Raw genomic sequence first — 12,064 nt, forward strand, 5'->3', positions numbered from 1 at the left:
TTGGGTCGGTATGTCTTCGTCAAATCTCCCTGGACATTTAACTGACATTCCTTAGGAGTACTTTCGCTGCACGCGGTGATAAACGACTACTTCAGACATCGACGAGCGTGCCTCATGTCTTTCCTCAAAGAGGTTGCTCGTCCATGCCGGACGAGTAAGCGATCATGTCCTATCTCAAGAGTCAAATTACAAGCTCCACGGCATAGACACTTCAGTCGATCAGCTCCAGCCTCCAGCCCAGTCGTAGGGGCAGCTCCAGCCGAAGTTCAAGCTGCTCGGAAATACTGCACAGATCTCCTTTTGTATGAGACCTGACCCTTGAGCTTCTCTGCTGAATGGCTGCTAACACAAGCCCGTTTGAGGTTTCAGGAAATATGACCGACCCTCCTATACGCTCAGTACCTTCATCCCACAGCACTCTCAGCCGTTCTACCTCGCCCTCCGAGCCCTCAATGTCACCCTCTCCATGATCCCCGACACCACCTCCTCCCACACAATCGGGTTGATGCGGCTACAATTCTGGCGCGACGCCGTGACGAAGATTCTCGCCGGCTCCCCGCCCAAGGAGCCCATTGCCATCCTGCTCGCCTCCACCATCGCCGACCTCAACGAGCGCACCCAAGGCCATGCCCGCATCAGCAAAGCCTGGCTGAACAAGATGATTAACGCCCGTGAGCGGACCCTCACCAACGACCCGTACCCGACCATCGCCGCCCTCGAGTCCTACGCCGAAAACACATACTCGACCCTCTTGTACCTGACTCTGTCCTCGCTGCCCATGACCTCCGTCACGGCGGACCACGTCGCCTCGCACGTCGGCAAAGCAGCCGGCATCGCGGCCGTGCTCCGCGGCCTGCCGCTCATTGCATTCCCGCCCCCGCCGGCTCAGTCGCCCACCCACGCGGGGTCAGCCCTGACAGGCGGGATGAGGCAGGGTGCCGTGATGCTGCCGTTGGATGTCATGGCGCAGGCCGGGGTCAAGGAGGAGGATGTCTTCCGGATGGGTGCGGAGGCGCCGGGCCTACGTGACGCCGTCTTCACGGTTGCTACGCGCGCAAGCGACCATCTGATCACCGCGCAGCAGATGCTGAGCAATCTGCGTGCCGGCCAGGATGTGGGTCATGACTTTGAGCATGAAGGTGAAGAAGGACATGAGTATCCTGCGGAGCACGATGTGGCTGCTGGCCAGCGTGGTGAGTCACCTCTGGAGGAGGTGAACCGTGCCTTTGGCGTGTTCATGCCTGCGGTAGCTACCCGACTTTGGCTGGATAAGCTGGAGAGTGTCGATTTCGATATTTTCCGGCCAGAATTGCTGCGCTCCGATTGGAAATTACCCTGGAGAGCCTATCTGGCTTTCAAACGGAAGACTTTCTAGAATCCATGCTCTAATTGTACATCTATGTATACTACCACGGAAAAAAGTCCTATATATATGTGTGGGAATCGTTTGTACCATAGTATATGTCCATCAATATCCGATGAAGAATCATACTGAACCGATGAGAAGGGCTAAATATGTATCCTTCAGGCTTGTTTAGCGACTTTCCGTTCTCGTCGTCGTTTCCTCGAACTGGTGATTAGCCGTCTTTGGGCGAGCAGTACTACATAGCGTTGGATCTTGTCGCGCCTGTGATATTATTTAGCATTGGCACAAGCCCCTCAATCACGAAGATCACGAAGTATGCATACATCAAGAAAAGAGTTGTGACAAAGACAAACGGGATTGCAATCGTCCAGAAATATCTTCAAGCAGCATTAGTAATCTTCGACATAGAAATGGATGAGGAGGACATACGAATCGCTATGTTTGATTCCGGCAAAGTCCTCAAAGTTCATTCCAAAGTAACCCTATGTCAGAGTTAGCTACTAAAGTTGGAGCTTTGTCCCATATTGTGTGTAAGAACGAACCGTCAAGAAAGTCAAGGGGAGATAAAAACATGTCACCAGAGTGAGTTGTTTCATACTCTCATTCTGGTAAGCACCTTGAACTCGTCAGCACCACTATGCGGATTTGGTCTGATAGAACAGGTTTACCAATTGTGTTGAAGATTAGATCGATCATATTGTCAGCAGCACGCCTCATCTGGTCGTAGGTCTCAACGATGGTGATACAGTGGTCCAATACATCTCCCAAGTATGTATGACACATGGGACTGATGGAAACGCTTGATCCACCTAGGCTCTTGAGATTCGGTGTGGCTACCCCAAGGTGCTGCAAAGCCTCCGATGAATTAGTTCTTGACACTGGGCGCGGTCCTGCCGTGCCAATATGTTTGAGACCAAACCCAGGGGTACTGACTGGCTCTGAGCGATGGTCTCGAAGCGCGTTAATGACAGTTACAATTGGCTGCATGGAGTTTCTCAAAACCGAAATCTCTGAGGTTAAAATATAGAGACTTTTGGATTGATCCACATCAGGATCTGTGAGAACCTCGAGCTCCAGCTCACCAATCGCATCTTGATAGGCGCTGGTTACTGGTATCGCCATATCGATAATAGCATCCAGAATGGCCTGCAAAAGCATGCTAGCATCACAGGATTGGCGCAATATCGTTTCCGGGGAGCTGAGACGCTTGACTATCGGCGCCTCAATGTCATCAGCACTCGTTTCGAAGAACGACGTAACAGTATTATCCGCATGCAAGAAGATTGAAACCTGCTCAAGCATCACGGTTAAGCCCTTCGATGCCAAAACGGCATGGCGTTCCATAAAGGCAATCCGGTCCTCATTTGGGCCCCCGCGGAAGCGTTGAATGCTGCGAGCCATTGGTCCGGCATTGGCAAACTCGCCAGGGTTAGATGTCCCCCTAGAGTTCGTCTTATCCAGTAGCCGGCGGGCACTCCTTTTAGCAGCGTATTGGTAATCTTTCTTTTTCTTTGCTCTTCGAAATGGCAAAAGATCCTTCAATGCTGCGTGGATGAGCGATCTTTTGGTTGGTCGCTTCAGAGTATGGCTTTTATGGCTATTTATCGAGCCTCTTCGATCCGGTTCCCATGGGTTTTCTCCGTCATGCTCCTCCTTCTCAGAGTCACTGCTCGTTTCCTCACTAAGTTTCACCAGCTTTTGTAAATTAAGCACAATGTATGCATGATCCGAATACCAGTCTGCCTTCGTTCGGTTTGTTGTATTGGTCATGTCCTCAATGGCAAGTCTGTGTAGCCCCTTGTGCTTGCCCAGAATCCGAATTACATCCCAACTCAGCCCGTTTACATTGATCCACCGGCATTGCACCCAAGGCTCCCTCTCTCGCTGGAGAAAGGGTTCCAATGTGTCATTGTCCAAAACATACTGTCGCATTTCATATTGAGAAAAGTCGACGACAATGATATCACACCTTGTGTTCAGTTCGCTAGGTATATGAGCGGCCCACTCGGCACTGTAGGCGGGAGGCGGTTTGTTAGGGTCAATTCCCGGTTCAGTACCAGGATGCCAATTCGGATCATGGGTGACGCTGTCTGGGTGGTAAGAGCGAGCTATAGTAGAACGTCGCGTGCGATGCTTGGCTGTATCATGGGAAGCTACTCTCGCTGCTGATGTAAATGTTTCGGGAGAGTGTGGAGGCTGTTCATCTCCTGCTCCTGGGGAAGGAAGTAATATCGGTGGTGGATTGGGCTCCCGCGGATTTGCCTCGATATCTCCTGTGTCTAGATCACCTGGCGGTAGTTCCACTGATCGCACATCGTCGGGCGCGTGAAGACTCATGCTGGCAGTGGGTTGATGATACTGTGTAAGCAGCACCAGATCAATCAAGATTGATCCCTATTCTCGTTGATAAGGAAGCGAAATAAACGCGCTATACTTGTCGCGCAAAGAGTAGCGCGATGAAACAGTGGAGTAATAAACAGGAAGAAGCAATGATATGCGGTATTATACAATAAACTCTTCACCACGAATCAGGGCAACTGCGGACTGTGAGCACCTCAAGAAGATGCGAGAAGGTCTGTAAGAAGTTCCCATCGCTGGTTCAATTGTCTTCAGTGATCAATTAGCTTCTTGAGTGGGGAATATCCGTTGAGACGCCTGCGCAGATATATACCTAATGGAACAAGTCAAACAAGAAGTTGAGAGTCGCAATTGATATGACCAATGCTCGGTGAGTTCCTTGAATAAGAAGAGATCCCAAGAAGGTCCTCTAGGCCAGTTCTGTAGATGTCGTCAGTTGCTCTGCCTCGGCGGGGATGGATTGACTCGCAGAAGGCCGGGCTAGACCCGTTGGCAGCTGCCGCTCAATTATGTGCGCCTAATTGGTGTGATCCCTAGTTACAGTGCAAATGACTGAGGGGAGCAGGAAAGAAAGAGTTCTTGAAGGAGAAGAAAGCGTGCTGTTCGATCAACTGAGCTGTAGATAATCAATAGGGTGCGTCATAATGAGTCAGCATCTAATGGCCATGCCATACAACAGAAGTCGTGATAGGCACAAACAACCAACGACCAAGTGAGCAAGCATAGAATTGGCGGATAACATTGTTAATTTGAATAAGATATTTATTAATATGCATACCACGAGCCCTTGTTGAAAGATTAGTATGGAAAGTAGAGTTCCCATGATAAGTATTCGTTCCCAATGGCCACACACTAATACCAAACATGCTCATGAATACAGAGTAGAAAATGTATCATCATGTCTCGTTATAATCATCGCTTAAACCACATGTAATGAGTCGAGACCATGAACGCCACCCAATGCAGACTACAGAATCATGCGCAGAAACATAGAGAAGGCCCTGCTATGCTCCCTCTGTTCCCACCGGATTCCTCCGCCTTGTAATAAGTTTCAGCTGCAGTGGGATCAAATTTCTCCTTGGCCCTGGTGCGTCGGTTCGTGCTAAAGGCTTTCGACAAACAGGACATGTGCCACGAGGACCCTTCCCCGTTGCATCAGCCCGTTGGTCTTCGCTGAATTTCAATGTATCAACTATGCACTTGTGGCAAAAGAGGTGACCTTTAAACATATCAGCATAAAGACCAATGTCCTGCAACAATGCCTTACATACCGCATACAGTGCTGGTAGCATCAACAGGTGTATCCATGCATACAGGACATTTGTATGAAGTCAACACTGAGCGCCCTTTCCCTTGGTGCATAGATTCCTGGGCTCTAACGGCATCCTCTCGTTGTTTAGCCAATGCTTTGGCAAGAGCTGCCGATCCCTCCACCTCAGTCAGATCAATCGATTCAATCGGCTCGTTTTCTGAGGCGGTTGCTGTTATAGTGTCACTAAGACGTCGACGTTTTCTTCCATGTGCTTCTGGGCCTGATAGCTCGACTGACGAAGAACTATCCGACGGACGACGATGAGAACGAGGATCTGACATTTGAAGAGAGGCTCTGCGAGTAGCCGGAGGACAATAGTTCGATGTGCTTTGCTCCATTCTCCAGATTTTTCAATCATAAAAAAAAAGGGGGAAGGGGGGGAGAAAGGATTAGATATCTAAGTCATGCACTATCTCGTAGTTGCGCGATTCGGGTGGGAAGTCTGTTGGCTAAGATAAGTGCTGGATGGCCGGTGTAATGTATGAGTAAGCTTGGAGTGAAATTTGCCAGCTTCGCAAAAATCATCTAGATGTACACAAGTCGCTATTTGTCCGCCCTTCCTAAATGCCCGCGAGGAGGAGGAAGAAATTCCATTCTATGACCTCGGAAGCGATGTGTTGATAGTGGCGGCAAACAACTGCAGTTCAACTTATCGCAGATTCACCTGATGATAAGAAAATGACTATCTTGGAAGGCGGTAGAAGATAATTCGGAGTTTTTCTTCTCCCGATCTCCGGCTGCATGACGATGAGTTTCCGCGATAGGAAAGTGTGGAATATTGCACCGTATCAGAGGGAGCTGATGGCCACCAACTGCAACCGAGCATAACACCAGTCCCGACGAACATCATTTGCAGCACTGGCTGCGAGGGTTACATTATAATGCCATGGAGGCAGTCATTGGATCTTACATGACCTAGCATGCTCCTGAATAGTGCGATCACGCCCCATTGCAGGGGTGTTTTGCGCCCATGCTCGCAGAGATTGCGCTCGCCACATATTGGCCGGCAGCGACCACTGCTGCTGCTGGCGAAATCATTCGTTTCGCAGCCTTTGGCCGAAGATGGCGATAGAGCTTCACGACGTCAATCCCTTTCAGGTACCCCAATACCCCGCTGTTAAGTAGAATACGAGAGGCCAAACATTGATACTAATCTTGTAGTACCCGCGTTGTCTAGGTTTAACGAGATCGGAGTGCAGCAACTGAGCGATTATGTATATTCTCAAGTTTTCCCGAATAAGGCGCGATCGCCAGATCCGGAACTAGTCGCGCTCTCGAAGGAGCATCTTTCAAGGCATGACCTGCTTGGAAAGTCTCAGGATGCCGCGGAGCCCATTGCATTCGACTTACCTGCCCTACAAGGACAGACCATGGACGAGCATTTCTTCAAACTCGGAATGGACGCATCCGAGCCTTATTTGACATACGCCAAACGCTATGCCACCATCAACTGTCCGGACAAGCCACGCAAGTGGATCAAACGCAGCGGATGGACCAAATATAACAGTGACGGCTCGTGGGAGCCTGTAAATGCACCCAATGAGTCGATGCTTACGTTCGATACCGAGGTTATGTATAAGGAGCATTCGTTCGCTGTGATGGCCTGTGCGGTAAGCCCTACGGCTTGGTACGCTTGGCTATCCCCGTGGTTGCTCGGAGAATCGGAGAATGAAGTGCAATTCATACCTTTGGGGGATACAGCACAGTCAAGAATTGTCGTTGGGCACAATATCGGATACGATCGAGCGCGCGTTTTGGAAGAGTATGATATGAGACAAACACGCAATTTTTTCCTCGATACCATGTCACTGCACGTCGCTGTGAATGGCATGTGCTCGCAGCAAAGGCCTACATGGATGCGTCACAAGAAAAATAAGGACTTGAGGGACAAGATTGCGAATGAGAGAAACTCCGTTGAGTTGGCTGCTCTGATCGATAGCAAAGTGCTTAGTGATGAGGAAGAGGAACTATGGGTGGGAAGAAGTTCAGTGAATTCGCTGCGCGATGTGGCCAAATTTCATTGCGATGTCACTATCGATAAGTCGCAGAGAGATTATTTCGGGGAACTCGATAGGCATCAGATCCTGGAAAAGCTGGAGGAGTTACTGGATTACTGTGCTGCAGACGTTGCCATCACTCATCGTGTGTACAAGAAGGTGTTTCCGAACTTTCTCGAGGTCTGTCCTCACCCAGTCAGTTTTGGGGCTCTTCGGCATCTCAGCTCGGTGATACTGCCTGTTAATCAATCTTGGAAAGAATATCTCACCAACGCAGAAACAACGTACCATCAACGACTCGACGATGTGCAACGGAAACTGATTGAACTCTGTAACGAAGCACTTAAGGTCAAGGACAATCCGGATGTCTACATGAATGATGCCTGGTTGCAGCAGCTAGACTGGTCCGGCCAAGAGATCAAAATGGTCAAAGGCAAGAAGAAGGGCGATCCTCCACGGCCAGCTGCAAGGCAGAAGAAGCCAGGGATGCCTCAGTGGTATAAGGATCTCTTTCCGTCGAGTAACGCAGCCATCAACCTAACTGTGCGCACCCGCATTGCACCTCTACTCCTCAAGCTGTCGTGGAGCGGATACCCTTTAACATGGTCCGACAAATTTGGGTGGACGTTTAAAGTCCCAAATGATCAGGTCAAGAAATTTGAAAATCAGCCTGTGGTTATCTGTGATATGTCGGACGAAAAGAATGTCGAATTGCGAGACGATCGCAAGCATGTGTACTTCAAACTTCCTCACAAGGATGGGCCACAAGCACGCTGCGTCAATCCGCTAGCGAAAAGCTACATGCAACACTTTGAGCGTGGGACTCTTTCCTCCCAATATGCGCTCGCGAAGGAAGCTCTCGATATGAACGCTTCCTGCTCATACTGGATTAGCGCGCGTGATCGGATCATGAGCCAGATAGTTGTCTACGAAGACCAGGTTCGAGAGATGAAATCTGCCGACGGCGCAGCCAATCGGTTAGGCTTCATTTTGCCTCAAATTATTCCCATGGGCACAATCACTCGGCGAGCAGTGGAAAATACTTGGCTGACAGCTAGTAATGCTAAAGCAAACCGTGTTGGATCTGAGCTCAAGGCTATGATCAAGGCTCCGCCAGGCTATGTCTTCGTCGGCGCCGATGTTGATTCGCAGGAGTTATGGATTGCCAGTCTTGTTGGAGATGCGCAATTCCAGCTTCACGGAGGCAACGCTATTGGTTTTATGACTTTGGAAGGTTCGAAGGCCGCCGGAACTGACATGCATTCTCGGACAGCCCATATTTTGGGAATTTCGCGCAATGACGCTAAGGTCTTCAATTATGGGCGCATCTATGGCGCTGGTCTCAAGTTTGCCGCCACCCTTCTTCGCCAGTTCAACCCATCTATGTCCGAGAAAGAAACTCAGGAAGTCGCAAGCAAACTTTACAAAGAAACCAAGGGTGCTCGCACCTCTCGTCGTATATTGAGCGAGAATCCTTTCTGGCGGGGAGGTACAGAATCCTTTGTCTTCAATAAGCTTGAGGAGTTCGCCGAGCAAGAAAGACCGAGGACGCCTGCCCTGGGTGCTGGAATTACCGAAGCGCTGATGCGTCGTTTCATCAACAAGGGAAGCTTCATGACATCTCGAATCAATTGGGCAATTCAATCATCTGGTGTCGATTATCTTCATCTCCTAATTATCGCCATGGACTATATCATCCGACGCTATAACATAGGCGCTCGCCTAGCGATCACTGTTCATGACGAGATCCGGTATCTTGTCAAGGAAGAAGACAAGTATCGTGCTGCCATGGCTTTACAAGTGGCAAATGTCTGGACTCGCGCTATGTTCTCGCAACAAGTCGGCATTGATGACCTCCCACAATCTTGTGCCTATTTCTCGGCTGTGGATATTGACCATGTCTTGCGTAAAGAAGTTGACATGGACTGTGTGACCCCATCACACCCGCACAAGATTCCTCATGGTGAAAGCTTGGATATCAGCCAATTACTGAAGAAGAACGAGGAAGCTTATCTTGATCCATCGATCGTCCCTGCGTCTGCGCCATCGCCTCAGGAATACAGTTACACGCCGCGAGAATCCGTAATGGCCGCGCTCCAAGCCACAAATCATCCTGCCTTTATCCGGGCACAGATCACCAAGGACGACAAGGAGCTCCGAGAAATCATCAAGGAGGTGACCAAGGTCAAATCGTCCACCGCCCCCACCACTCGCTCCACTCGAAATAACACGAAGTCGGCCTTCCATTCAGCAGAGCCTCAGAAGGCTGTTTTGATGGACATCGAATCCGGCCTCTACCAGGACTTCCGAAGCCTACCGCAAGGGAGCAGGCATCCCAACTTTGGCATCAATCGTCAGTCCTGGAAACCCAGGCCGGCTGCTCGGCCGTAGCCTGGACCTTTCCTCTCTTTCTTCTGTTATCCGCATCCTCTGTTTCTTCACTCTTCTCTTACCCCTTATCTGTATGGTCTATATATGTCTCCATCGCGCTGTATCGCCCGACGAGTGGCTTTTAAAGAAGCATTGGGTGGCGTCGCATTGATTGGTTGAGAAGGTTCGGTAGGAAGGTGTTCTTGTATTCTATGATGAAAGGGATTTGTTTTTTTTTTCTTTTTCTATGTAATATATTGTGCTCATGAAAGGCTATATCTGTAAATATTCCTTCGGAATGCTACTCTTCCTTTATGGTATTATTACTTAATGTCTTCTTCGTCACACATTTGAATAAGATAAGCCTTCAGATCACTCTCGTCTTCTCCCCGGGTCCAGAGTATTCCTTCGACTTAAGCCATTACCATCACCACGGAGAATCGCATCGCCTTTGCGGCCCAGTACCACCTCCAAAGCCTGCACAAGGGCATTAGGATCGTACTTCATCCCGACGGCAACCTCCTCCCCATCCGGACCAGGTGCCATAATCTTCCGGCCGTACAGCCGGAGCGTCTCGATGCCCATCTCAGCAAGGCGTTCACGATCGACTTTCGGCGTCCCGGGCCCGTCGAGGTGTAGAATATGTGTGACATAGGAGTTGTACGGAAGGAGAGGTCGGAGACTAGTTGGTGGGCTACTAGTATGATTAGGGAATTTCAGGAGCCCTCTGCCGCGGCTTTCTTCTCCAGCGAGGGTGATTGCCTCCACGAACTCGACTGCCGTGAAGGGCTCGGAGGGCGGGCCTGTTTCTCGGTCCAAGGATCCATTGAGAATGAGGATTTTGTGCCGGGCCGGGCTGGTTGCGATGGCTTGGCCGACGCCACGGAGGACAAGGGAGGGGATGAGCGAGGTGTAGAGAGAGCCGATGCTGTAGATGATGGCCTGGGAGTCACGGAGCGACTCGAGGACCCGAGGGTTGGCTGGCGGCCGGATCTCCTGGCCATAGGGATTGATGTACCAGATTCGGGTGATGCGGGACGGGAGATCTTCGTTGTCGCTTTTGCTGAACTTGATGTTTTTGTTGCGGAGGGTGGGGAGAGAGCCGGGGAGATGGTCATCCTCGTATGAGACGGCATCAGAGGCGTCGGAGGGCTCAGTTTCCTCAAGATATTCGCCGCCGTCCGCTAAAAGAAGGCTGGGGCGCCTGGAGCCCGGTCTGGGCTGCAAAGCAGTTGCCTCGCTGGGGTGAGAGATGCTGTTCTGTCCGACAATGATGGTCCCATCGGCTAGCGACGCGGAGATGTGATGGGAGAAGTTGGAGTTGATGGCTGGGATCACACGGACAACATCCGATGGTACGCCGCAGATGCTTCCGAGGAGGTATATTGCGCTTTCGAAACTGCCGCTGAAAAGTCGTGCGCCTGTTAAGAAGAGATTGCCAACACTGGCTGAGGTGAAATCAAAGGTTGACGAAGGCGGTCGCGCGCGCTTCAGGATTTCCAGATTCAATAGATTAAAGAACGATCGTATTAGCTCTTTTTTTGCAGGAGTGACGATCCTCCAAAGCTCTGAAGTACCGTCCACGATTGACTGCCATGCACTGTGAGCGGCGCCAGCATCGGCAGGCAGTCGATGATTGAACAGAGTCTTGATGGCTGCCCGTTCTGAATTCGGAGGTGATTCGGGGATGAGCCGCACCAATCTGCCTGTCAGATAATCAGTACACTATCCATGAGAGCATCAATGAACCCGGGACGGTGGCCATACTTCGCACATCACCTATGCCAGGGCCTCCAAAAATCCGGATCAGTTCTGACGACGAGCCTCCGTTGTCACTGATAGGAATGATGTAGCTTAGCAAGCAGTCCTTACTCTCGCGTAAGCTGCTGAAGACATCAACCAGATTATTGGCAGCACTTCCTCCTGAGAACACGACAATACCCCGGTTGGGGGCAGCTGTCGTTGACATGACGAAACCGAGTGGCCCCTGCGACACTCCTCCGGACGCACCAACACTGGAGCTGGAGTTGTATTGAGAATAAGAACTTGAACAAAACTAAGCAGTATGATTATGTTGAAAAATCAGTCTGTTGTGTCGCTGGATATAGACTATAAAGGAGTTGCGCCTATTTTTAGCAGAAGATGGCCGTTGCGATGTCACTTGCCTCTTTAGGCAGATCAAGCAGCCATTGCGTGCCCTTTTACCGGATCGGGAACAACACAAGCTTATAAGCCAAGATGATACAAGGCAATACCTTCAACCTCATGAGGAATGAAGAATTTTGGCTTGATTCATAGGATTGATTTACAGATTAGAATGGTACATTGTCTACTGCAAGGACAAATGAATTTCAAACTCTTCTCCTGCTGATGGACAGAAAAGTGCGCCAACAGTGTCAAAGTGTGAGTTGATAAGACATTAAGGAACGAACTTTGACAGGTTGCAAAATTCAAGACAATAAGGGTATAAACTGAGGCCTGTATGCGGCGGTGTGTCTGTTGATCAAGCTATTTATTGAATGCGTGTACGTTCCGCTCGAGCATTGAAGGAGAGCTATGGAGTTATAAACAAGTATTCACCTGCTTCTATCATGAGAAGAGAATATATGCATGATGAAACAGAGAAATAAAAATAAAATCAAATGGGGAATCGAAAAAATC

The 12,064-nt window shown here is 50.0% G+C and overlaps 4 protein-coding genes across 4 annotated transcripts; 2 read left to right on the plus strand and 2 right to left on the minus strand.

The window, feature by feature from the left end:
• Window positions 1–114: 114 nt before the first annotated feature.
• ACLA_015660 (uncharacterized protein) lies at window positions 115–1,375 on the plus strand (the record flags this gene model as incomplete). The annotated part of the gene is made up of 3 exons (XM_001274549.1): window positions 115–154; window positions 224–302; window positions 370–1,375. The coding sequence occupies 3 exons, from the start codon at window positions 115–117 to the stop codon at window positions 1,373–1,375; spliced, it is 1,125 nt and encodes a 374-aa protein (XP_001274550.1).
• Window positions 1,376–1,755: 380 nt separating this feature from the next.
• ACLA_015670 (putative CorA family metal ion transporter) lies at window positions 1,756–3,703 on the minus strand (the record flags this gene model as incomplete). Its single annotated transcript, XM_001274550.1, has 2 exons — window positions 1,756–1,848; window positions 2,000–3,703. The coding sequence occupies 2 exons, from the start codon at window positions 3,701–3,703 to the stop codon at window positions 1,756–1,758; spliced, it is 1,797 nt and encodes a 598-aa protein (XP_001274551.1).
• Window positions 3,704–5,956: 2,253 nt separating this feature from the next.
• On the plus strand, window positions 5,957–9,424 carry ACLA_015680 (DNA-directed DNA polymerase gamma MIP1; the record flags this gene model as incomplete). The annotated part of the gene is made up of 2 exons (XM_001274551.1): window positions 5,957–6,134; window positions 6,198–9,424. The coding sequence occupies 2 exons, from the start codon at window positions 5,957–5,959 to the stop codon at window positions 9,422–9,424; spliced, it is 3,405 nt and encodes a 1,134-aa protein (XP_001274552.1).
• Window positions 9,425–9,775: 351 nt separating this feature from the next.
• Window positions 9,776–11,372, minus strand: ACLA_015690 (gluconeogenesis factor YvcK family protein; the record flags this gene model as incomplete). The annotated part of the gene is made up of 2 exons (XM_001274552.1): window positions 9,776–11,109; window positions 11,171–11,372. 2 exons carry the CDS (start codon window positions 11,370–11,372, stop codon window positions 9,776–9,778), a joined length of 1,536 nt encoding a protein of 511 aa, XP_001274553.1.
• Window positions 11,373–12,064: the final 692 nt, after the last annotated feature.

This window comes from Aspergillus clavatus, genomic scaffold (genome assembly GCF_000002715.2).
Source record: "Aspergillus clavatus NRRL 1 1099423829795 genomic scaffold, whole genome shotgun sequence".
Lineage (NCBI taxonomy): Eukaryota > Fungi > Ascomycota > Eurotiomycetes > Eurotiales > Aspergillaceae > Aspergillus > Aspergillus clavatus.